At 42.8% G+C, this 26844-nt stretch overlaps 1 protein-coding gene across 2 annotated transcripts in view; it reads right to left on the minus strand.

Annotated features, from left to right (window-relative positions):
- SLC35F4 (solute carrier family 35 member F4) overlaps nucleotides 1-26844 on the minus strand; it is a 620276-nt gene that overhangs the window by 307167 nt on the left and 286265 nt on the right. The window contains exon 1 of one of the 2 annotated variants that reach the window (XM_069205979.1): nucleotides 3904-4089. The exons of the other annotated variant lie outside the window; for it this stretch is intronic. Coding sequence (XP_069062080.1) covers nucleotides 3904-3979 — 76 coding nt within the window. The 5' untranslated portion in view covers nucleotides 3980-4089. Of the gene's footprint in view, nucleotides 1-3903; nucleotides 4090-26844 lie in introns of those variants that run through there. 2 annotated transcript variants of the gene reach the window in all.

Raw genomic sequence — 26844 nt, forward strand, 5'->3', positions numbered from 1 at the left:
TTTCTGACCGCGGCTTTACCGCCGCGGTCAGAATGGGCAATGAAGCACCGCCAGCCTGTTGGCGGTGCTTCCGTTGCCCGCGGCCCTGGAGGTCTTGGACCGCCAGGGTCGGAATGAGGGCCATAATCTCATCCAAAATACAGAAGCCATAACCAGACGAATGTACAACTAGTAAACACGAGTAGTTTCAAACACTTCCCAGTGCTTGGTGTGGAACCTAGTGATGATGCTCACCACACCTGGTAAGCAAAGGTGCATCATACTATGTAATTACAGAGAAGTATGGTAATATAATAAAAGTGTCGCTGTTTCTCCACGAGTTTGGACTTCTTGTATTTATATGTCTGTTTAAGGATGATGTACAGCAGATCTATAACTCTTCTCGCTCCCTCTTTGTTATGTTAGCTACCTATGCTTTACCTGTCAAGTAGGAGGTTCATATGATATGCCTTATACTACTGTCACCTGTTCTTTATTTACATTTTGAGTTAGGGAAGGCAGTGCTGCTGTAATGCATGCTGTGTCTTTGTTACACTGTGAAGCTCACATAAAACTTTCCACTATATAAAAGACAAAATTATTCACATTCCCAACACTTGTTTTAATGCATGATGTGAATTAAAGAGTGAACCCTGACAAAACATGCATGCAAAATTTACTTTTGGTTTTACTTGAAATAAGCAGTTTTTAAATAAACTTATCTTTGTACACTTTTAAAGCATTGATCACAAGTATTTCCATGCCCTGTATAACACCTTCAGCCAATTCTCGCATTTTAGGCAGCAGCACTGTGCATACGGAGTTTTAAGCCTATAATGAAGTGTAGAAAGCAAACCTGCAAGCCCTAAAATTGAATATGCTGTTGGTGGAGAAGCCAGGAATAGTTAGTGGTATCACATGTTGTGGCACCAATTGACAGGCTTGTAAAATACAAAGTAAAAAGTAGTTGCTGACTTTCGGCTTCATTCATGTAGACAATCAAAGGTAAGCTGTCCAGTGAGTTGAATGTCAGACTTTCAAATACAAATGCGAGCATCTCACTGCTAACAGGCTAACATTAACCCTCCTTGGATACACAAACTGAGATGTTAAAAAGAAGTTACCAGAACAATGCATGCAGCAACCCCCAGCCATGTCTGAAGAGCCACTGATGAAGGAAAGCCAATATGTTGCTACTACCTCCTTTTCAGAGCCTATCCTCAGCTTAAAGGTTAGTCTGATCAGTGGTGAAAATGGAACGGTTGTGGCGGTTTTGACTCAACATAAAGGAACACAGGGGTTCAATGTGCCTGTTACAAAGCACAACGTGTACCGTGCAAATCAAAGATTGTTATTTTATGTACATAGCTCAGAGGGTTACTGCTGCTCACAGAGATCCTTTTATGGGCATGGTTTGACAGAGCAGATGTCACCAGAAGATTTTGTGAGAATTACCAAGAGAAGGGCTTTGGCACACCCACATGTTGAGAGCCATGAGTATGTTCGATTGGCCAGAAGTTCTGTTGTGCCACAAAAGAGTGCTTGCCCTCCACATAGCTGCGATCATTTTGTTTATTTTTCTAACTATCTGTGCTTGAACTGCCAGGGGCACACACATGCCATTGTAAGGCTATTAGAGTGTCTTAGATAACTAAAACATTTATGAGATTTTTTTTCGCACTAGCACCGATGGGAGGTGGGCAGTCATTAATGTACATGGATTTTTAGGTCTGGCTTGACAGTGTGTTCATAGGCCTAACACATTGGCATTGCTAATGCTTCTCTCACTTGCCGTTTATAAGTTACAATCCTTCTGGTACCGCACAGTGAAGTGTGATCAAGGAGCTGGATGAAAACAAGGCATAACTTTAGAACATTTGTTTTCACAGTCTTTTGTTACTCTACGGGTGCAAAGGGGATTCATTTTGATAGTAACAAAGTGTTATTAGTACAGACAACCCCAGCACTGTGTCTTTGAATTTTGACTCTGTCCAGACTAAGCACTCTTAAAATATAATGCCTAGCAGTGTGGATGATATGTGACTCCTCCACCTTGTAACTTTCATTATCTTTTGTAATATTCCTTGTGCATTGATTTAAGCACTTGTATGATTTATTGTCTCTGTATAATAGGTGTGTGATGTGAAACTGTCTGCCACCCTACATTGGGATGAGTAGCACTATAGAAGAAATTAAATTTAAAAAAATAGCAAGTGCTATTTTAAACATTATTAGTGTAATGATTCATACAGACAGATACATCTGACATTCTTACAGTGAAGGCATATGTTTATACATAGGGTTGAGTAAAGTTAAAAACCTGCCTCAAAATCATAGTTTCTCTTAAGCACTTCTGTACTACAAGCTGAGTGCTTTTGTTTCCCTCCATTGTACCGACGTCTAGGTGTTAGGTTCCAGAAAGGACCCAGATTGAAAAAAAGGAGGGCTTATGGCCCTTTAAGTGAGGTGTTATATTGGACCCAGTTGGAAGTAAAAATAAGAACCCACCTTCACCCTCTGCAGGCTGCTGCTCCGAATGGGAAGCAGACAATGTGAGAGCCCTGCCAAATGTGTCCTGGTGTCAGCAAACTGCAACAGGGCAAATTCAGTATATTTCGCTGGGGCCCGCTCAGTGCCAGCTCAATAATAGCTGTCTGATCTGGGGTCCAGGTGGATTACCCTCCTTTCTTGCACCGGGAGTGATTGAGGTGAACCACCTGCAGCGTGCAGCATGTTCTACAGGTGCTGCCCCAGGAAAGCCACCAGTGGTACCTATTCCTCTGCCACACACAGCCTTCATGCCCATCGCCACTCTTTGCTCCTTGTCTCCCATGCATGTTTCTGATCTCAAGGACCTGCTTACAAGACAGGCCATGGTACCAAAGGCAGCACAGTGACCACTCTTAGCTCATCCCTCCGAAGCCATCTCCACCTAATATATCAGTGACTACATAAGTAATCATGCGATCAAGTGCTTGTTTAATTTGGCGCAGGTTATGTTGTGAGGAAAGGTGAATAATTCAGAAATCATTACTAATCTTTAGGGCAACCGTCTATTTAGAGATGTGAATAACTAACCTTTCAATAATTGCGTTTTATATTCATTGAGAAACAAAGTTTTGAACTTAAGACGCGTGCTGCCCCAGGTCCCCTTAATGGACTGCATACTTAAATATTAAAATCAATATTTTTTCAAAATAACGCTTTTTCTCAAATATATTTTTACCATTGAAACAAAGTCACTGCGCATGCGCCTTTGCATAAGTGTAGCAGGCGGACAGCACTTTCGTGACGCCCAGCAGTGCTTGTGAATTTCTGCGAACGCTAATCATGTCGGGTGTGTTGTCTCCTGACGATTAAACTCACCATTCCCTAAACGCACTTGGGTTGGAAACCTCACTGCAACAGAAAAACACATTTGCCTCTTGGAAAGTGTCTGCTTTCATTTGCTTGCATCTAATGGACAATTTTTGCTTAATAACGTGCCAGCACAGTGGAAGAAAGGAACATTTAGACAATTAAACTTGCGGGAGAAACACAGTTCGAGTGAGAACGGTTTTTAGATTAAGGTCACAAAAACCTTTGGAATTTCTTTTTTGCAAGTTGTGATCCTACACTTACTATCATTTTATATTTTAGTATACTTTTCAAACTTTACAATATTAAATACATCCACATAACACATAATGGCACGTTGCTAGACAATGAATCAATTAATACACGGCAAAGTACAACTTCTACACCAATACACCTAAAGCATGAGATGCAATTTAAAGGCAGAATAACACACCAAAAATACCGATTGAAACAACACAAAATGACTTATTATGCTCGTCATAAACACCTTTGGTAACGAAGAGAGGCCGCCAGAAAACTAAACAGCAGACTCTGATAAGCAGACACATAAAAAAAAAAAACATGTACCGTCTGCGTCTGTTGCATTGAGTCCTGGGCCGCTGTAAGGTGATATAGGTATCACCCTGGCTGTGTGTTTCCTCATCCTCTGCGGTTATTTCCCCATTGAATATTGTCATTCAACGCGTCTACGGCGCATTTGGTCCAGGACAGCAGGGTCGCGTCCAGACCTGCTGCTGCAGTCGGCGAAGAGATGATGGTTTGGAGATGCTGCAGAATGCTGTGAGCACTGATTGGCTGTTTCCAGGGGAGACCATTTGCAACGCCTTCAAACAATACTTAACCTGCTCGAACACGTCTGGCAGTTCTCATTTGTTGAGCGCACCATTTACCATAACTGATGCACTAATCAAAACCCTTCTCACGCTCCAAAGAAACAAAATCTCTAAACAAAAAAAGCGGCGTTTTGGGCCATACATTGCAAACGAAAACTAATTCGGGGAAACTGTTTAATACAAGCCTTCCTTTCCTCCTGTTAATATGGCGTTGTAATACTCGCACGTACTCGCTCCTCCACTGTATAACTTTTGTATCATTTGTAGTGTGGTCATTTGTAAAGCGATCAGTTCTACATGGGGTCTGGTTTATGAAATTATTTAAATACGTCTAATATAAATAAAATCCATGGAACAAACAAACGCCTCGGACATTCCCGGGGATGGTTTAACAGAATCTCTACAATATTTTTTTTAAATAAATTTGGGCGCTCAAATTACTTCACAGCACAATTTTGCAATGAATTAGCCAAAAAGTTGTAGGCATTACGGACACTTCACAGATGAAACTCACAAAACATTTCAATACTTATGGCATAGCACCGAGCAGCACTCCCCACAGTAGCATCTAAAAGCTACAAACAAGCATTTGCAATGTAATGGGTCTCGCATTTGCTCCAGTTAGAACTATTGGCGTTGTAAATTCCTAAATGGACTTTTCTTACAACATAAATTGAAAATGAAAAATAAAACATTAGTTGACATAAGCAAGCGGATTTAAAGCGCCATGGCCGTCATGAGCGCAAAGGAGAAACACAAAAGGAAAAATAAGTTTGCTCCCAGTCAAAAATATCAGAAATTGCGCAATTATCCATGTAACAGGGTCAGTCTGCAAGGTGGTAACAAAACCTCCCAAAGGAGGGACAAACGTTAAGCATTTACCAATGAAGACAAAGGATTTTTGAAAGGGAAGCCTACGAACGAGTGAAAGTGATGGGCGTGTGGTGGGTGTGGTTAAAAGCCCACAATACTCACAACAGGTCATTTGCTTGCGCTTGACTTAAAAATGACATTATGTAACATAACTGGTGCTCTGGTAAGGCGTTCCAATAACTTCGTGTTAAGTTTGCCCTATATAAAACTGTAAAAAAAAAAAAACATACACACACCAGGAGCAACTGTCAAAAATGTATGTCAGACTTAATTTTACCATTCTTCACAAGGTTTTAACTTCCTATGCCTCCCAAAAATTGGCCTTATAGGACAATCGACATTATTGCAGCGTACAGGCACAAAATCACCTTCATAAAATTCAGGAATATTGAGTTTGGGACTCTATATATATGAAACAACGAAGCCGAACGTATTCACAAACAACACTTATTTTACTTTTCACATTCTACCATATCACCCACTACAAGGTACGTTTAGAACTCTCAGTCATATATTTGAGAGTGCGCCAGACGCATGCACCAAAACTAGCAGGATGAGGCACGGCAGTGTTTTGCAAAGGGAAAATGTGAAACTCGATATAGCAGGAATTTCCTGAGTCACTGGGTAGAGGTGGCGGGATAAAAATGCTTTTTAAAGTATCGCCCCAGTCGCTTTTTTGATTCGGCTTTCGACAACAGAGCTACATGTCACCCATATTCTCGAATACATTTCTGATTAATTGAAGGGCCCATAAGGTAACATGGTCTCCATTTTCTCTGCAAAAAGTTATCTATCATCTTAACCCTAGCGTTCGAAAGGCAAGTGAGAGGAATTCTCTGCTTTCTCAGAAATGCAGCTATGAAGCAAGATGGATTTTTTAAGCAGGATGAAGCAGAAAACAAGTTAACCAATAACCAACCTGCGTTCCTGCTACAGCCAGAGCTCACAAACAAAGAATGCGGCTACAATGCTTGGGCAGAAAACTGATGATGTTACCTACTGCAAGTCTGCAACTTTGGTTCATCTGGCCTGCAGTGCCAGAGTCTCTTGTGAGAAATGTACACACTGGACTCCTATCTTACAGAGCGGCACTTTACCTCTTACTAGTCTTTCAGTGTGTAATGCAATACCGAGGCAACCTGTTCCCCCATAGGCATTTACATAGCTTCCTGCAGATCACCCGATGCGTATGGCATCGAGCAGGGTTTGTCGATTTGCTGAGACTTCGTCGCTGGTAATCTGAAAGGACTAAACGTGTTCCCACCCCTGCTAGCTATCTTTTGACAACAGCACCCAGGAGCAAAAAAAAAAAAAAAAAAAAAAGAGTGGCAACTGAGAAAGGACGACTTCACAGAATAAAATAAAGCTAGCATTAAAAAAAAAAACTTTGCAGTTTTGTTTGTGTTGGCTACGCTGTTCCCAGTCACAAGCCTTCTGTTCAAGAAGCACTGGAAGTTAGAACACAATAGTACCTCTATCATGACGGGAGCAGCGGACAGGCACTAATTAAATTGAAATCAACTAGTGCTTGATCCCTGCTCCACACAGAGGAACAGAAATGATGCCAGGCATGCCTTGACAAATTACGAGGCTGTAAAGAAGAGTGCCATCCTAACCAACAAATGGGAGCGACAGGCGGGCTCCAAGCCCTTTGCTGAACACAACAGCGTCTTGCATATGAGATGCATGCGCAATCGCATACACTCGCAGACTCGACCCTAAAAATGCAATATTCCCTTGGAACAGATACAGGGCTACAAGGGCTGTTTTTGAATCCCAGCCAGCGCAGAAAGCAGGTTAGATTTACACGGCTATACCTCAAAGTACTCCTCTATAATATTGCAATGTTATATTGACATTCTCGAGCCATAGCTTAGTCGTTCCTTCAAGTTGTGAATACTTCTGAGAGTAATGAAAAATACTGTTTCTGTTCTAATATGACCCATATTTTAATTCACTCTTTTTAGGGGTTTAGCGCTGCCCACTCCCCTATTTTTCAAAGCCCAATTCTCTCCTCACCATTGATTTTAAGAGAGGCAACAGCCTCAATTGGTGCATTCTGTACTTGGATGAAACATTTGAATTGAGTGTATTAACTAGCAGAAAGTGGTTTGGTGCTGTTCACTTCTAAGCCGACTGCTCCCATTACGAGTCAAATTCTTTATTTTGCATGGTGCAATTCAAGCTTTTTACAATGGATATATGTTCCAATGACGAAAAAAGTTCTGTGTCTTTGCTACATATAGATAATTTGTTTTAGGAGAACTTTTTTATGTTTCAACCCTAACCTTTGTTTTACTTACATAGTCATGGAAGAAATGTTTTCCTTTTTCGATGCTGTACTTCTCTATTTTCATGAATGCATCACTGTCGCCCAAATAATTGTTTGTTCTTTCAATCCACATGGACAGGTGACATCAGCTTGACCTCCTTGGAGCAGTTTGTTGAGCTAATTGACGAGTAGGTGAAATTGTTTGGGACCAAGGACTACCCTGTCCTTCCCCTTCAAATGACATGGGGCTCTGGCCTGCACATGTGCCCCCCTATCCTTAGCCTAGTTGCGATATCAGGCTATTGGGACTACATTGTAATAACCAGTGCTGAGTCCAGACCCTGCCTTGATAGTTTCTTCCATAGCTTGGTGATAAATCTTGTTAGAATGAATGGATGAATAATGTAGATTCCTAGAGTGCTACAGTTACCCAAGGGTCACCTGGCGCTAGTAGACCTTACAACAAAACTTAAAGGAAACAAGGCAATTCTGAGATGGAGTTAAACACGGACAATGCTTTAAAATAGTCAGGTTTGGCGATTACCTTAAAAAAAGAAGGTGATTTTGAATTTCATGCATATGCAAGGGAAGTGAGACCCACGGTTTAGCTGATATAAAATGAGCAGGATATGCCTCCTGTTTGTGCTGCATCTTATTTTTTGAACGTTTAGTAACGAAAATGTGGTGGAATAAAGCAATCTAGCAGGTTTATAGACATACCAGCTGGTTCTTTGAGTAGACAAGACCTGAGTTGTAAAGGCTCTAAGCATAAAGCGCAAGACTTTAAACTGAGTACGCTTATGCACCAGCAACACATGCAGATCCTTGAGATGTGCTTCGACTGATGACTGTCTGGGACGACTGAGGATCAGGCAGGCCGCTGCATTTTGCAATAACTATAAATGTTGGGTAAGATATAGAGGCACTTCCAACTATAGCACACTGCAATAGTCTATTCTAGAAGAGATTAATGTCTGTGCAACTTCTTATGCACATTTATGGGTAGCAGCAGAAAATGGTGTAGTGTTTTTGCAGTAGAAGGGAGCATGTTGTTTGCAAACATGTGGAGGTTATCAAATAGAATTCCTAGATTCTTGGCTGAACATCCTGGAACATGAATATGCCCAGGTCTTTGGGTCACCTGGAGGGGGACAAAGTAGAGATTTGTTTCCCCAAGAAAAGGATTTCAATATGTTTCGCCATTAGGTTTCATATAATTGTTGTGCTTCCAATCAGCAATTTGCTGACATGCACTGTTGGTAGATTGTGCTAGCAATATCTTAATGTGCCAAATGAACCCAATCATGTGTGTCTCATTAGCATAGGGGAACAACACCAGGCCGAAAGATCTTACTATGGCAGACAAAACAGACATGTAGATGTTGAATAACGTAGGGCTGAGGGATTAGTCTTGCAGAACACCACAAATGAAAGAAAAAAACATGGACCATAAAGAAGTGCAGATTACAGTCTGAGATCTCTTGGTTAGAAAGTGTTGGACTTTTTTACTTATGCAGGGTCATCTCCAGTCTTTTTGCCTCCTGCCTCCTATTTTTTCAGACCTGTCGCTGTTGGCTCTAGGACTCTGAGCACTTTATCACTGCTGACCAGTGCTAAAGTGCAGGTGCTTTCCCATCTAAAGTTGGTATGATTGGCTTATACCTAATTGGCATATTTAATTTACCTATAAGTCCCTTGTACAGTGGTATCTCTATACCTAGGGCCTGTATATTAAATACCACTAGTGGGCCTGCAGTGCTGCTTGCGGCACCCATGAAGTAGACTTTCAAACCTGTCTCAGGCCTGTGTGCGCAGTTTCTAAATTTACTTGCCAGGCCCAGAACTCCCCTTTTACTACATACAAGTCACCCCTAAGGTACGCCCTAGCTAGTCCTATGGGCAGGGTGCCATGTATGTAGAAGGCAGGACATGTGCCAGGTTGCTTGGCCTGTCCTCGTAGTGGCAAACAGCCTAACTTGGTGTCTCACTGCTGTGAGTGCTGCCTTCTCATAGGATTGCATTAGAAATTCCCTGCCTTATGGGTAAGGGGTATTGTCTGATTTATGAGGGGTAGCGTAGGCATATTTGGTATGGTTGTGAGGGTGATAATAAATGCTGCTTACTGGTGTAGGTGTATTTTTTATTACTATTACAGAAATGCCACTTCTAGAAAGTGTGCATTTCTCTGGGCTTATGACTCTGGTGTTTTGCAGCTTGACTCCAATCCATATCTGGGCAGAGTGACAGTTGGCCCTTTGTGCATACTTTTCAGACAGCCTGTACACAAGGAGGGTGGAGGTGTGTTAGACCTGACATGCCTTAGGGTGGTCACCCCTAACTTTTTGCCTGCCTCCCTCCACTTTTTGGACTCTGTTTTTGCTGGCTTTTAGACTCTGCGCACTTTACCACTGCTAACCAGTGCTAAAGTGCATATGCTCTCTCCCTTTAAACATGGTAACTTTGGATCATACCCAATTGGACTATTTAATATACTTATAAGTCCCTAGTAATGTGCATTGTATGTGCCTAGGGCCTGTAGATTAAATGCTACTAGTGGGTCTGCAGCACTGGTTGTGCCACCCACTCAAGTAGCCCCTTTACCTTGTCCCAGGCCTGCCATGGCAAGGCCTGTGTGTGCAGTTTCACTGCCACTTCGACTAGGCATTTAAAAATACTTGCCAAGCCTAAAGCTCCCCTTTTTCTACACATAAGTCACCCCTAATGTGTGCCCTAGGTAACCCCTAGAGCAGGGTGCTGTGTGGGTAAAAGGCAGGACATGTACCTGTGTAGTTTACATGTCCTGGTAGTGTAAAACTCCTAAATTCGTTTTTACACTACTGTGAGGCCTGTTTCCTTCATAGGCTAACATTGGGGCTGCCCTCAAACATTGTTGAAGTGGCAGCTGCTGATCTGAAGGGAGTAGGAAGGTCATATTTAGTATGGCCAGAATGGTAATACAAAATCCTGCTGACTGGTGAAGTTGGATTTAATATTACTATTTTAGAAATGCCACTTTTAGAAAGTGAGCATTTCTCTGCACTTAAATATTTCTGTGCCTTACAATCCACGTCTGGCTAGGTTTAGTTGACAGCTCCTTGTGCATTCACTCAGACACACCCCAAACACAGGGTACTCAGCCTCACTTGCATGCATCTGCATTTTGAATGGGTCTTCCTGGGCTGGGAGGGTGGAGGGCCTGCTCTGACACAAAGGACTGCCACACCCCCTACTGGGACCTTGGAAGACAGGATTGAACTGAAAGGGGACCTGGTGCACTTCTAAACCACTCTTTGAAGTCTCCCCCACTTCGAAGGCACATTTGGGTATAAAACAGGGCCTCTGCCCTACCACCTCAGACACTTGCTGGAGAAGAAACCTGAACCAGAACCTGCATCCTGCCAAGAAGAACTGCCTGACTGCTCAAAGGACTCACCTGTCTGCTTTCTACAAAGGACTGGTGCCTTGCTGTTGGCCTGCTGCCTTGCTGAACTCTTGTCTGGCTGCCAAAGTGCTCTCCAAGGGCTTGGATAGAGCTTGCCTCCTGTTCCCTGAAGTCTCAGGACCAAAAAGACTTATCTTTTTCATTTGGACTCCTCGTGCGCCGAAAAATTCGACACACAGCTTACTCCGCGGTGAGAAAATCGCCGCACGCCGACGCTGCCCGACGCGACGCCCACAGGGCGACCGGAACTTCGATGCACGGCCTCGCATGGACAACGTCACCCGGCTTCCAGAGATGAAATCGAAGCGACGCCTGCCGTGAGAAGGAAAATTCCACGCACAGCCTCCCGGAACGACGCGCAGCCGGATAACAAGCCGAGGAATCCACGCACAGACTCTGGGACATCTGGTAATCCCACGAACCATAGAAGGAGTCGGCCCACATGCCAGAAAACGACGCACGTCTTCCCCGAGTGAAAAATAACGACGTAAGTCCGTGTGTGAAGGGGCGAAACCGACGCACACACCATTTTTCTTCCCGCAGAACGACGCACGTCTCCCAGCGTGAAAAATAACAACGCAAGCCCGTGTGTGAAGGGGCGAAACCGACTCACACACCATTTTTTCACGCATCTCCCCCTCTGCGGCCCTCTGCGGAGATTTTCCACCCCAAACCAGGTACTTTGTGCTTGAAAGAGACTTTGTTTGCTTTTTAAAGACTTAAGACACTTTATATCACTTTGCAGTGATACTTCTACAAATTCTTATTGCATCCTTTATTGTGTTGATCTACAAATATCCAGATAAATATTCTACATTTTTCTAAACACTGCGTGGTGTATTTTTGTGGTGCTATATGTTGTTATTGTATGATTTATTCAACAAATACTTTACACATTGCCTTCTAAGTTAGGCCTGACTGCTCGTGCCAAGTTACCAGAGGGTGGGCACAGGATAATTTGGATTGTATGTGACTTACCCTGACGAGAGTGAGGGTTCTTGCTTGGACAGAGGGTAACCTGACTGCCAACCAAAAAAACCCATTTCTAACAAGGTGTCACAGAGGTGCATCTGCATACTGAATAGTCTTCTTGGACTGACAGAAGGGAGAGGTGGGCCTCACCTATATTTGTAAAGGCTGTTCCCTGGCCTCACACAATAGGGTAGTTTACCTCCCACTGATGTTTGGAGCCTGTGCTGGAGGAGAGAGGGGGCACTCCCAGAACCAGTTGTAACTGGTTGGAACCTTCTCTCCCTACCATTGTAAAACACTGTAAGGACTGAGTATAAGTACAGGGGAATTTTCCCCACAATTTGGAGACTCTTAGAATCATCTTGGAACTGGACCCAAAGGACTGGAAGGACAAACCAGGAACCGCCAAGGACTGCTGTTGTTGTGCTGACCTGTGACCTGCTTGGTCACTGTAAAGAACTTGCCACCTGCATACATCCTCTGTGCTGGCCTGTTGCTGGGCCCCTCCCCTTGTGGGCCTTTTTCTAGGACTCTTGTCCCCCAGGGGCAGAATGCTGTGGCCCATGACCCCTGCAACGATCTTCCGACATGAGGAGTGCTTCAACCTATAGTTGTGATTAGCGCTTTGTAAAGCGCTGCTGCTGTGATGGGGCCAGCGCTTGATAAGCGCTCTTCCAAATTGTGGCCTGAAATTCAGCGCCGCGACCTGGGCTTAATTTAATGCCCTAGTGCTTTGAAAAGCGCGTTGTGGTGTCTGGAATCACCGCAGAACGGGAGGCTGTTCGACCCAAGCGTGAGTGAAGCGCGCTTCGCAGTGCCCCCGGGGAACAAAGGAAATCTCTTTTCTGAAGACAGGAGCAAGCGTGCTCCTATTGGTGCCCCCAGGGCAAGGTCTGCCCCGTAGAGTGCCCCCGGGGCACCAGAAGGCCCTGACTCGGGCCTGAAACCTCGCCGAGAGGCAGGAAGGAGAGGAGGATGCCTCTCCTTAACCTGCTGAGCCCAGAAGGGCTCTTTGTGGGATCGCGGGTGGGGTGGCGGCCTCGCCAGAGCCTAGCCCGCACCACAGGTCCCTTGTTGGCCCCTTGTGGGCCAGTGACCGAGCTGTGGTTCCCCCTCGCCTTGGAGGGCCAGTGTAGGCCCAGGGAGGGACCCCAAGAGATGGCGGGCCCCAGGAGTGGCCCATCACCAATCGGAGGGGGTGCGTGGCGCCCCCTACGCTATTCTGGGGAATTTGCCCCCCCCTCGTGAGGGCTGGTTGAGGCCCTGTGGGGCGCCCAGTGATCTTGGGCTGCTGAAGGGGCCTGCCAATTGCACAGAGGAGGTGCGTGCCGTCCCCTCTGCCTCAAGGGATATCAGAGGCCCCCGTTGAGCACAGAGGAGCACCGGGGGCCCCTTGGTTTCGTTTCCCAGGCACTGGAGGTGCCTTTATCATCAGACCAGGTATTTTGAAACGGAAAACATATAACATAGGTTCTTTTTAAAGACTTTGTTGATGTATATGTTACTTACCTAGGTTTATGATGTTTTATGTATGTATGCAAATGTTCCTATTATGGACATACCATACTAATATGTTTTTATGACTTGCCATATGGTTTATAATGTTCCTACTATGGGCGTTTATGATATTCTTATGACAAGTGCTTTGGCGTAATAACGCGTTTCCTGACTATTGCTTATGTTGCAGAATACTGAGTAACCTGTGTGTTATATGTGACTACTGCTAGTTTGCAGAGTAACTAATGTGTAACGTTCTGACAACTGCTAAGATAGCAGGATACTACTGATATGTGATGTTTGGTCTAATAATTGCTTTGTGTACAATACAGTATATTTTCATATAACTTGGTGTTGTGTTTCCTTTGTGGTGGGGATAGTGCGTTATGTGTGTTGTGTGTGTTGTGCAAACGCTTTACACATTGCCTCTGGGATAGGCCTGACTGCTCATGCCAAGCTACCAAGAGGGTGAGCAGGGGTTATCTTGGACGTGTAACTCCCTTGCCCTGACTAGAGTGGATCGGTTTTGCTTGGCTGAGGTGCATACCGTAGCCAACCAGAAACCCCATTTCTAACAGAAAGGATTTAAATTAAGTCAGTACCTTTTTCTAAATGCCAAAATCTGTAAGATTAGAGAGAAAGACCGGATGTGGGACCATCCAAACGCTGCAGAGAGGTCCAAAAGAGTAGTGAAGCCAAAATACCCCATTCTAGGATGACTCTGAGATCATCAGTTGTGGCCAGAAGGGCTTAGGCCCATATTTATACTTTTTTAGCGCCGCATTTGCATCATTTTTTGACGCAAAAACAGGGAAAATTTACAAAATACAATTGTTTGCACCGTTTTTGCATCAAAAAGCGGCACAAATGCGGCGCTAAAAAAAGTATAAATATGGGCCTTACTATGTTTTGTGGAGTCACCTAAAGCCTAGTTGACAGAGACTAGGAACGCGTTCTCTTCTAGGTGGGAAGAAAGTTGCGTATTGACTGTCTTTACGAGGATTTTTGCAGGAAGAGGTAGTATAGAAATAAGGGCCATATTTAAAAGTATCATTTTTTTACACTCTAGTGGCACAGAGTGCAGACCCATATCTACACGGCCAGGCAAAGCCACTTTTCGTGGCTTTTCATGGCCTTATAGATATGCAATGCAGTGGAAGGTGCTATGTTGTCTTACACTGCATCAGGGGGGTGTTCCATGGGCATTACAGTGGATTTTCCCAAGCAATAACCTTGGGTTTTGACGCATTCCCGGATTTACAAGGATCTGAATGTGTCAAAACCGTACATCTCGCCACGGAAGGCATAACAAGGAGAAATATCTTTAGTTCTCATCGTTTTTGTTCTCTTTTTATATTTTCTGCATTCTGCAGCACACATAGAAAGAGAAAAAAGCCTCCTTGGATTGTTTTTGTGTAGGAAGATGTCCCTGCCTGCACAAAAACAATCCTGCCAACATGCATACACCCTTGCACCCAGGTGCAAGGATGCCTATGTGGCTCTAAGCACCAAATTGTGCACCAGTGCTGGCTGAAAGGACAAGAATGCACTTTATCTTGTAAATACGGTGCATTCATGCCCTTTCAAATTGGCATAAGGCAGCACAACAAAAAGATCTGCGGCACTGCCTATGCCACTTTTTTCGTAAATATGCCCCTAAATCTAGAGTTAGAGAGAAGGGCGGGGTCAGCTGTCTTTTTGTGATAAAAAACAATCAGTTTTCTTTCCAGATTTGGGACGTGGGGAGGGGTGGCTACGCAGATTCCAGAGAAACATTGAAAATGGCTGTAAGAATATGTCCTACCTCAATGGCCAAGAGCCGAAATATATAATGGGGCAACAGGTCCTTAGCGGAACCAGGCTTTACCACCAGCAAATTGGATATTACTTCTTGTTGTGTTACTGGTTTATGTTCCTTGAGGCTAGTCCCAGCATAGGAATGAAAAAAAGTGGTATTCTGTCAAATGTAACTCATCATGAGACATTGAAGAAATATTTTTATTTTCTTTGTAAAGAAAAGTGCTAAATTGTCATATATGACTGAAAGGCGAAGACCTTAGTCCTTTCCACCCCAATACATCTGAGATTGTTTACAATGGCAAATAAATATTTTGTTGAGTTTTTAGATTTAGTGATGGTATCTTCATATTAATTAGCTTCGGCTAATCTAGTAAGGGTTTTCATTTATTTTAGAGTGGAATGCCTACAAATATTTTTGGCTACAGTTGAATACCTTGTTTGCAAGTTACATTCTAGTTTCTTAGATCTACAAGATTATACCTCAAAATAGTAAACAATAGTTTTAAATTTGATCAAGTGAAACATTTATAAATTGCTAAATATATCAAAACGTAGGTGGCTAGTGTAGTAGCCAGATGAAAAAGACTGAGACAAAACAAAAAACGAAATACTGAAAAATCTACTAACTTGCCAAAATTGTTTTAACATCTTAGAACGACAAGCACTACTGACAATATTCCCAACCTATTGCATTGGTCTATTGAAATAAATTGTTCTTTTATTCTAAAATGAGTAAAATTGGACAGAAAATAGATCAATTCACCATATGTTTATAGACTATACGACGAAACAGAATCTAATACACTCTTACTGCTCTGGGGACTCATGCACACCTCTAACTCTGATAAAACACTCGGCAGATTTCTTCAGCGTCTACAGCACTTCAATCATCACTAGGACGAGTGCGTGGACTCCATAATGAAGCAATTATGGGCTCGCCTTATGAATATGCAGTTTATTTAACCAGAAAAATAGATAAAGAAAATTCTATCATTGTAGCAGGTAGCCATTAAGCTTTTGTCAAAAATGTGTATTACATATGTATTTTTGTGCCAGATATCTTTTGAACAGCTCATCAACTTAATTGTGTAATAAATGCGGATTAACTGAATTCACGTGCAAGCACATTCCAAAGTGGTCAATTGGTTTGTAACCAATTTCAAACTAATCATTTTAACATCTATTCTGTTAGGAAGCATAACATTCTTAGAATTTTTTAATAACATTTTTTATTTAAGCACTAACTGGTCATATCCTCAGTTGCCCTTTAATTAAAAAAATGAAACCATACTGGTTCTTAAACCGTTCAGTAGCGACTCACCGTGCGTAGTGAGGGCGGGGCGGCGCGGGGGTGTGAAAAATAAATACATTTTAAAAAACGTAACTGAATGCGCCTCTGTCGCCACCACTATCGTGCAGCTCCTTTTTCCTTTGCCACAGGTACAGGCTCCCAGCCTGCTCTGCGGCCAATCTGAACTCTACTGACATGCTGCATGACAGCAGCATTTGGATTGGTTGGAGTGCACAGCCAGAGTCTGCCTGCTCTCTCCAAACCGGCACTGCGTTGCCGGGTTGGACAGAGCTTAGTGCGCGTGTATGTTTGGCCGGCCTGAGATGGCCGGCCAAACATACGTGCGTACTGAGGGGGAGTGCTGAGCACTCCCCCCACTGTGCTCGTCACGGCCTGTGGCCCCACCCCTTCTACAATACTACGATAATAAACATTGTTTTTATCGTTGTGTTGTAGAAGTTTGGCAGCTGCTGCTGCTGACTGGGGGAGGTGACGCTCCTCCGCCCAAATTGAGGAGCCGTCCCTGAAACCGTTGCTCCAGTTATCACACTGTCATTGGGAAAGTAGTAGAAAATTTCTCCTGTCTACCACTTCAGCATTATATGAAAGAACATGCTTTTCAGAGAAATGAGAAGTTATGATTCGATCCTACAAATAGTAAATAAACAACACTTCTGAATATCACGGATTAGTTTAGGAAGAAGGCAACGCTATGGGCCAACTAGATTGGCTGCAGTCCAAGCCTACCCAATTCAATTATTTAATGGTGCTCGGAATAGATTTCCATAATGACTAGAGCAGCTTTCGAGAGCACAACATGAGGGAATAAAGTGTAAATGTACTGGCTAATGAATGGCAGCATTGCGTGTTAGAAAAGCGAGAATGGAGGGCAGTATGGAAAGGCCAGAAACTCTTATTTACTGCTTACTCGTATCACAAAGTTTGTTGACTCTCTGTAAAATGTGTCATTCTGTGACAGTGATATCTATAGAGATTATGAGCCACTAACACCCTGTGTGGATTCCTTTTCAGTACCAGGTTTTATAGTCCGCTGCTGCCCTGATGTCTTCAGTGGAGATATCATCATTTCAATGTTGTAATATTTAGTAGTTTAGTGGTTTCCAAACTGAATTGTATCTATTTTAGCTGAGAAAAAAACTCAATGGATGTCATTATCATAAAAATTAGCAGTGAGACGTATTTTATTTGACACACATGGAAAAACCACTCTGTTGTCCTACCTGTGTGTGTGGGATTCCACATGACATCCAGCTACTTGATAACACAGACGAAGTTATGAATCTTGTCATCTGACTTACAAATAGCTTCAATACCATAATCATGGATGATTCATGAGATAAACAACACAAGTCAAAATCCTGAACATCAATAGTAAATTTCAGCAGATGTTTCAACATTACAACCCCCTTCTCTGCTTATGATTTTATGGGCGTTGAAAGCCACCACAATACAGAATAATATCATCTTTCCGCGCTATACATTCAGCCTAAGGCTGCAAAAGCAGCTAATTCCACCAACTTCCACTTCTGATCCCAGGACAATTTCAGTCATGTACTGTTCAGCACAATCTGATTGTTGTTGGAGCTATCTAATTCATGACATTAGAATCCTAAAATGTCCTTCCACTGGAAATGTAGAAAAAAGTCATAAATGTTCTGAAAGATACTAAACATAGCAATTAGAAATCAAGGGCCAGATGTATGAATCTGGCCCATTGCGATTCGGTAATTGCGTTTTTTAAGAAATCGCAATTACCGACTCGCAAAGGGCCATGTATCACATTTGCGATTCGGTAATTGCGATTTCTTAAAAATCGCAAATGCAATTACCGAATCGCAAATTGCGATACTGGCCCCATTTCTGCGAATTGTTTGCATTTCGCAAATTGCGATTTCTGAAACAGAAATCGCAATTTGGGAAAAGCAAAGGGCCAGGGTGCTGGGGGCCTAAGGCCCCCTCTCCTGCACCCCATTTTTTTTTTCCACATGTAAAGTACACACATGCCAAAAGGGCATGTGTGCTTTACATATCAAATTTAAAAATGCAGTTTTACTGCATTTTTAAATTTTGCACCAGGTTACCACCTGGTTGCAGGTCATGGTATTTTGCACTTGCAAAATACCATTCTGCGAAAAATCGCAATTTGCGATTTTTTGCAGAATTGCATTGCGACCTGGATTTTGCGAATCGCAAATTGCGATTTGCAAAATCCAGGTCGCAACGCAGAAAATCGAAATTTTTGCGATTTTCTGTTTTTGGTCTGCGAATGCAGTTGATGCATTGCAGACCCCAATTTTGCACTCGCAAACGGCCGATTTCGCTGTTTGCGAGTGCAAAATCAGATGATACATCTGGCCCCAAATCTACTGGTGCAGCCAGTTCCCACATAAAACCATTTCATGTTAAAGGCACTGACTTCTGTTTTAACCAAAAACTATTGACCAATAAACCACTGGAAAATTACATTTATACTTACAGCATAAACTCTTTAACCACATTAAATGTTCTGCCCTTGGTTTTGCCAGGAACACTGCAATCATGTTAAGTGCAAGACTAACAGAAGATGGATGCCCAACTAAATATGATGTGTCTAATAACTGCAACTCAGTGCTCAATACCATTATGTAGTGGGGCCACAGTTGTGAAGCTATGCATTATCAAGTGTTGAAAACGTTATCTTTGTGAAGGGACTGATACTTCCAGCTGCATCTCAAATCCCAGAGGTGAAAATTATCGATCTGCAACAATATCAAATAAACTATATTGACCAGTGCGTTTTTTGGCAAAGCAAGTATATAGATTAGAAAGTGTAGATTTACTGTTCTTAATTCAACATCTACTTAAATTGATGATTTATTTGTAGATTTACTATTCTTAACTAAACATCTACTTAAATTGATGAACTATATTGTCAAGGTAAGTAAACCTACACATATCGAAATAAACTTAGTTTGGTGGTAGCTGATGTTGTGTAGTCGATATTTTTGCAGGACAGTTTTGTTGTGCCACATTACGTTTCCCGTAGGAAGATCCACTTTATATACTGAAACCACTCACACAGGAACAGCAAAGTGGAACACAGACATAGAGCGGACAGTTCTTTTGAAAACCTGGACTTCTATTTGAAACAAACATAGCACCATCCTAAAAAAAAAAGTGATATGCAAGCTTTAGGCGAACCTGTAATTTGTGTCTCGTGCATTTTCTTTGACTGATGCAAAGAAAGTCTACATTTTAGTAATAATACAAATACATATATTACTGCTATCCCCACTATCCTACAATGTACATACATTGATACACAGAACGTTCTGAAATTCTGGCATTCAAGCCCATTATGTCAATTCAATTAATTTATTTCACGATTTGGAACTCAGCAGAGGCCAACATGTTCACCCAACGTTTAAACAAAGGTATAAATAATGTGGTCCAATATATACACCCCCATCATTAGTACTATTTAAAAGACAAAGGCGGTGATTCTAACCGCGGCGGGCGGCGGTCGCCGCCCGCCATGCGGTTACCGCCAAATGACAGCACCGCGGTCACAAGACCGCGGCGGCCATTCTGGCTTTCCCGCTGTGCTGGCGGGCGACCGCCAAAAGGCCGCCCGCCAGCACAGCGGGAAAGACCCAGCAACGATGAAGCCGGCTCCGAATGGAGCCGGCGGAGTTGCTGGAGTGCGACGGGTGCAGTAGCACCCGTCGCGAATTTCAGTGTCTGCTAGGCAGACACTGACATTCTTTTTGGGGCCCTCTTACGAGGGCCCCTGCAGTGCCCATGCCATTGGCATGGGCACTGCAGGGGCCCCCAGGGGCCCCGCGGCACCCCCTACCGCCATCCTGTTCCTGGCGGGAGACCCACCAGGAACAGGATGGCGGTAGGGGGTGTCAGAATCCCGCCATGGAGGATTCTCAAGGGCAGTGGAAAGTCGGCGGTACACCGCCGACTTTCCGTTTCTGGCCGCGGCTGAACCGCCGCGGTCAGAATGCCCAGCGGTGCACCGCCAGCCTGTTGGCGGTGCTACCGCGGTCATTCGCCCTGGCGGTTTTTACCGCCAGGGTTAGAATGACCACCAAAGACATAAAACAGAAAAGTATATCAGTACAAAGTAATCAGGCCACAACCCAACATTTGTAAGTTAAACATCATACAGTATTTACATAAAAAACACTATTTGATAAATAATCAATTTAAAATAGAGAATAAAATACCAATTAACAGGAGAGTTGATGCCTGCACCCAGACCAAAGGGCCTATCATACATCCCGAAATAAAAATACCAAAACATTCAAAATTGTGACTGTAAATTATAACTACCAAAGTCAATAAATATTTAAAAAAGGCCTTAAAAAATTTAAACATCCTAAAACAAATAATTCATTCAGAGGATTATACTTGAATTTCAATACCCCATCATAAGAACGTATGTTGAATTTCACACATAATGGTTTCAACCATTTTTTCCTTAACTCATTTAAGGATGGACAAACAAATAACACAGGCATAACATTTTGTATCCCTCGCTGGCAAAGATCACAAATATTCGAGGAACCATCCCACTTAGCAGTTACATCTCTCAGAGGTAATTTATTAAATCTCAACAAGATGAGGAAATGTCTTACTCTGTGTGGTAAATTCCACTGTAAGTAGGGTTGTGGATAATTATAAATCGCCTAATTTGTTAGTGCCCTTAACCTCCACTTTTTAATGCAAAACTCCATGTCCAATAAGAAACTTTATTCCCTTGTAGCTTCTTTTAGACTCTTTTTAAATGACAAGTGTTGTTGAGATAACAACAAATGAACATCTAACTGAAGAATGTGCATTGCACGGCTAATATTTCTATAAAAGTGAGAATTATCTCTTAGTGAGCCTAATATTTCTTTATAGGCTAGGGATCTTAAAGATTGTGCTGTACTCTGGGCTAAACAGTATGATCTCCGAATTACTGCAGCTAGGCCCTGTATATAGATCCTCTGAAAACCAAATTCTAACCTTAAAGCTGCCACAGAAACTGAATTATTACAGGCAGCCAGGCTTCTTAGAATCCAGCCTTCAATTTTATTCAGAAAATCCCATTTTGAGATTTTGATTCCCTCGATGGCATACAGGATAGAAGACAGAATTTTTGCTTGATAAACAGATAGTAGGTTTGAGAAATGCCACCGTCCTACTGCTTTGTAAAAGGCTAATATCCCCTGAGATTGAGACAGAGCCTTACTACTATTCTTACATATGTGATCTTGATCACTAAGGGAATAGGTCAGGATTTTTCCCAAAAAAACTGTAAGATTTCACCCGCTCCAGACTCTGCTGCCCCACCGACCATATAAAGTTAAATTTTTTCATGGGATTTAGTCCCCTGAAAGCATACTACTTGGGACTTTGACACATTTATTTTTAGGTGTTGCTGATTCGAAAAATCATGTAAGGCCACAAGTCGCCTATTGAGACCTTTCGGGGTGAGATCGAGCACGACAATGTCGTCGGCATAAAGAAGGCAAGAAATTGGAGTGCCTCCAATTGTGGGCGCAAACCCTTGGGTGTTCCCTAATACAGATGGCAAGTCGTAAATATATAAGGAAAAGAGAAGAGGTGCCAATAGGCAACCCTGTTTTAACCCATTTTTTGTCTCCAATTTAGAAGAAAGACCCTGCTCTCCACCTAGCAGCATTTTACACCACGTTGAAGTATGCAAGGCTATAATATTCGCAGCAAATTTAAAGGAACGCCCAATTTTGATAATTTCTTCCATAATATCTTACGGGCTACCCTGTCAAAAGCTGTGGAAAAGTCAATAAAAGCGGCATATACAACCCCACCCCTAAGCAGAACATATTTTTCATTTATGATCTGCATTAAAAAATATTGTCTAGGGCGTTATGCTCCTTCCTGAAGCCTGCCTGCTCAATAGGGAGGATTGAGTTTTCTTCTACCCAATAGGTTGGATGTACAAGTATGCTTTTAGCGAAGATCTTACCAATTGCGTCCAACAGTGCTATTTGCCGATAGTTTATCGTTAAATATTTATCGCCCTTTTTATACAAAGCGACAATGATACTCCCTGTCCAAGACACCGGGATAGTACCATACAAATAGCAAGAGTGGAATAGCGGGTAAGGATCTTTGCCCAGAGCTAGGGCTCTTTTTTAATTACTGCCATGGGGACTTGATCTGGACCCATCGCTTCTGAGGCACTCATCAACCTTATATACCCATCTATCTCGAGGATTGTGGGGGCACCAAAAGCATCAGGTTCTAACCAACAACTGGTCTTTAGGTCTAATTCATCTAATTCCACAACCTCATTTTCCACATAAAGGGAGAGGATATAGTCCCTCCATTCGAACTCAGCAATTGGTGGTGCTGAGGGAGTTTTACGAGACCCACAGCCTTCAGAGATAAGTGACCAGAATTTGCGACTGTCTTTCACCCTGGCTGCTTCCCTGCAGAGTAATCCAGTGGTGATCTACTTCCTCCTTCCTTATTCTCACCTTCATCCATACTCTTCTCCTCTTGAGAAGGGAAATTCTTCTACCCCTCTCCTCCACTTCCCACCCATACTGTAACCTAACTAGTCTATTAATTTCCCTGTTCAATAGGAGAAGAGGGAGCCTTAATTCCTGTTGTGGAGATTTTCTGAATAATATTTCCCATAAATTCGGAAAAAGATTTTAGCGGATCTTTATGCCAGACAACAATATTTCTCCACACTATTTCAAGTAATTCCTTTAGGGACAAAATTTTCAGAGATGTCCAATGGATTTGACCCATTTTTGCATTAAAGTTCAAATTTTGACTCTTAAGGTTCCAGGTTTCAATAGGAGACATCTGGAGTTTTAGTGAGAGGCTCAAAATCTTATGGTCACTAAGTGAAGTACCCCTGATCAGCATATCCTCCACAATTTGACATACGGATTAGGAGGCCAGAAAATAATCAATGATGGAATTACTCAAACGTCGCATGGGAGTCCGACTGAAATCGGCCATTCAAAATTATACAGCTAAGTTCCCTCAAACCCTTTAGCAATGCATACCCCCTTTTGCCTGTCCTAATTCCGTGAGGAAAACGAATAGGTGGAATATTAAGGAGGGATTCCCTTTCTATATCACTAAAGATCGAGAGGGATGCATTCGAAATTGTGCAATTTAATCCCCCACTATTAATACTTAAAATACTGTTGCATGTGAACTTAAAAAAGTAAAGATACAATTAAACATATGCAATAACATCCTATCATGCTCCTTGTCAGGGGGAATATAAGCATTTACCACTAAAATTGGCATTTTTCGACCATACTTCAGTATAGGCACGATTCCAATTATCTTCTAAGAATTGTGTAGAGTCGGAATGATTTCAATCTCCCATTTGTGATTATCACTTAAGAATATTGCAGTACCCCCTTTTGCATGCCCTAACTTAGACAGTTGTTCTTTTTGACTCAGGACCGCGTACCCCGGGCAAGAAATATTAGTTACGCTCCGAGTCACCTGGATGCAGATTAGATCCGCTTGAAGAGAGCAGATATGGTCTAATTTACCTATATAATTCTCTAATCCCGCAGCATTCTAGGAGACCACATGAAGGTTATGGTTAAAAACCATGTTGTGGGTTGTACCCCTTCACCTTACTATTATTTAATGCCCCTGCCAACCAGCTCCAATTATTTTGGGGGGGAGGGGTCCGGGTGGGAGACTGCGTCTCTTTAACAAGCTTCACCACTCTTCCTCCCTGGGAAAGCGAGACCTTCATACTTTCCGGGGGAGGAGCCCGAGACCCACACCCAAGGGTGATGTTGCTTTTATTCACGCCTGGCACCGGGGGGACTGGATTCTATGAAATTGGAAATGGGGGTCCATCTTCATAACTGGGACCACATCTATACCTCTACGTTGCAATTGTTCACAATTGACTAAGATCAAATTTGCAATAGCTTTGGAGTAAAACTAGACTCTTGATTTTGCAGAGTCATGTTCCTGCATTAAAGATACCCGAGCAATATAACCACTTTAAATTAAACCTAACTACGGAGTATCTGCAAAAGATGATATTAAAAGAGAACGATTTAAAGATACATATGAGTCAAATAAAACGCAAAACTCAAGGCACGACATTGACCCAGAAAAATTGAGAGGATTCTCCCTCTCCCCATTAGAAACTCCACCACCCATGTTGTCCGGAATTAATTGCAAGGTATTACAGAACACATCAGCATGTGGATTAAGGGAAGAGGTCACCTTCTTTATACTCAATAGTTCATCTGATTTGTCCACAGGAAGATCCCAAAAGGGAGTTAAAGCGAGTTCTTCTTTAAAAGAGGTTGGTACTATGGCTTCCTGGTTTGCATAAACATTCATCCTCTCCTCAATTGGATCTTTGTTGATGACATCTATGGGGGGAGAGATTCCTGAAAGAGTCTGGCCGTCAAACTTTACCTTTCTAGGTTTTCTTTCAGGAATCCGCCTTTTTGTTTTTCTTCCCTGCCTTTTCCCTTTTTGGGGTTTTCCCATATTCCCTTCATTGGCTACTTGTTCAATCGATTCCATCCTCTTGCACTCCGCACTTGGACAGATGGAGAGTAACTTAGACTTAGGTAGAAAGATAGGAAATGGAGCCATGGACGAGGATGATTTTAATTCCGAGTTTACTAACACAGGCATATTCGACTGTGGAAGTGAGAGAGAGAATAACTTTTTCAGGGAATAATCAGAACTTTCCAAGTCAAAACCTTCCTCACACTTCACCGGAGTAGAGGACACTTGAGGTTTCCCAGCCTGGGTTCCTCTGGTAAACAAAACAGGTGGTTTAATTGAGTTTGGGTAGAGGTTTGCATCCAAGGAGTCCTGAGGTATACTAGGACAACTGCCCCCTATTCCTTGGAGGCCTTCTTTAAAGTAGACAGAGTTTCCTCAATTGGGGTTGAACCCTCCTTTTTTTGACCAGTTAGGACTTTCAATATAGCTAACAGAGTATCTTGTAAATGATCAAAGCTATTTATCGATTTTTCCAAAAGCGCTAAGATAGACAAAAATATTCTCTCTAGGCATTTAAAGGACTCCAATATTACTGTCTGTTGATCCAGGGGGGAACTTGGCAAATATCTAGAGGACAAAAACTCAGGGGTCAGTGAGGGAAATCCTGTAGATAGAGAGAGATCCGAAGGTGTACTACTAATAAGTCTTAGGCAAGGGGATTCCTCTTTTCCCTCCAGGGACGGAGACGCCTGATGAAGAGACAAGCTCTTTGTGAGAAACATCCCTTTTACCTCAATGTCCGGCAGGGTAAAGTCTTCCACATCCGGGGGAGGACCCATGTTAAAAGAAGGGAGAATCGTGTTCTCTAGATCGCCCCCAGCAATAATCGTCTGACTAAAAGAAGGAGGTGTGGCCAGAATCTTCCCGGAGTTATAGAGATGATCAAAACCCACTGGGTTTACAGGAGCTTCCTCAATAGGAGGGGGATCACCAAAAGTTTCCTTTTGCAAAAAGAGAAGAATAGTGCAGGAGTCTTTTGTATTCAAATGAGACATAGGCTTGTTTATTAAGAGATTCGATTTAGTCTTTTTGCAGGCCCGGTTGATTAAAACTCTGCCTATACTTAGGCGTTTGGCCGTCATAGCCCAGGGAGGGATTGACTTAGGCAGCTGGACAACAGTTCTTTTTCCTCTCAGCCCCTGAAACCGGGATACTCAGACTCTTTGACTACAGGCGCTACCCGAGGTTTTAGGTAGCCAAGCAGGAGACTCCCAGAAAATATTTATGGCTGTATAGGCTATTTAAACAATGTTGTCCTTCTTCTGGATTTCCCAGGGTTTTCATGAAGCTGATTCTCCCGGGGTGGGCACTAAACGGGGATGCGACAAAGGCCGGCAATCCTCCAGCCCACTGCAACAGTGCCATTATGTCCCTCCATTGAAATTATATATCTAGCAAATCATGCTCATGTGATAATCTTATGGTAGAATTGAGACTGTACTGCTAAATGTTTGACTGCATTGATTCCACAGATCCAATATTCCTTTACTACGAGACCCCACTATTCAGTCATCTTGCATATTTTTCATTACCTGAAGATCCTATTCATTCTGTCACACCCTATCCTGTCGTCAAGCTCCTTGACCTTGTTTTGTTGCTCTTGTCAAGAAATTCTCTTCTTGTTTCACTGTACAGATGAAGGGTTTTTGATGTGATTACAGCTTCCTTATAATTCTGCTGGCATTCAATCAATCAATCAATCATGCATTGTAAAGGGTGACTTGTCACCCGTGATAGAATCCAGGCACTGAGAATGGGCTCATTGGAAAAACCATGTTCTGAGCCCTTTCTTGAAGTTTCTCAGTGAAGGGGCGGTACGGAGGTGGAGGGTGTTCCAGGCCTTGGTGGCGAGAAAGGAGAAGGAGCATTCTCCGGTGAAACAGTAACAAGTGCAAGGGATCTGTGCGAGGGCCTAGTGTGCGGAGCAGAGGTTCCTGCTGAGGTGGTGGAAGTGCAGGTGCTGGTTCAG

Source organism: Pleurodeles waltl, chromosome 9 (assembly GCF_031143425.1).
Source record: "Pleurodeles waltl isolate 20211129_DDA chromosome 9, aPleWal1.hap1.20221129, whole genome shotgun sequence".
NCBI lineage: Eukaryota > Metazoa > Chordata > Amphibia > Caudata > Salamandridae > Pleurodeles > Pleurodeles waltl.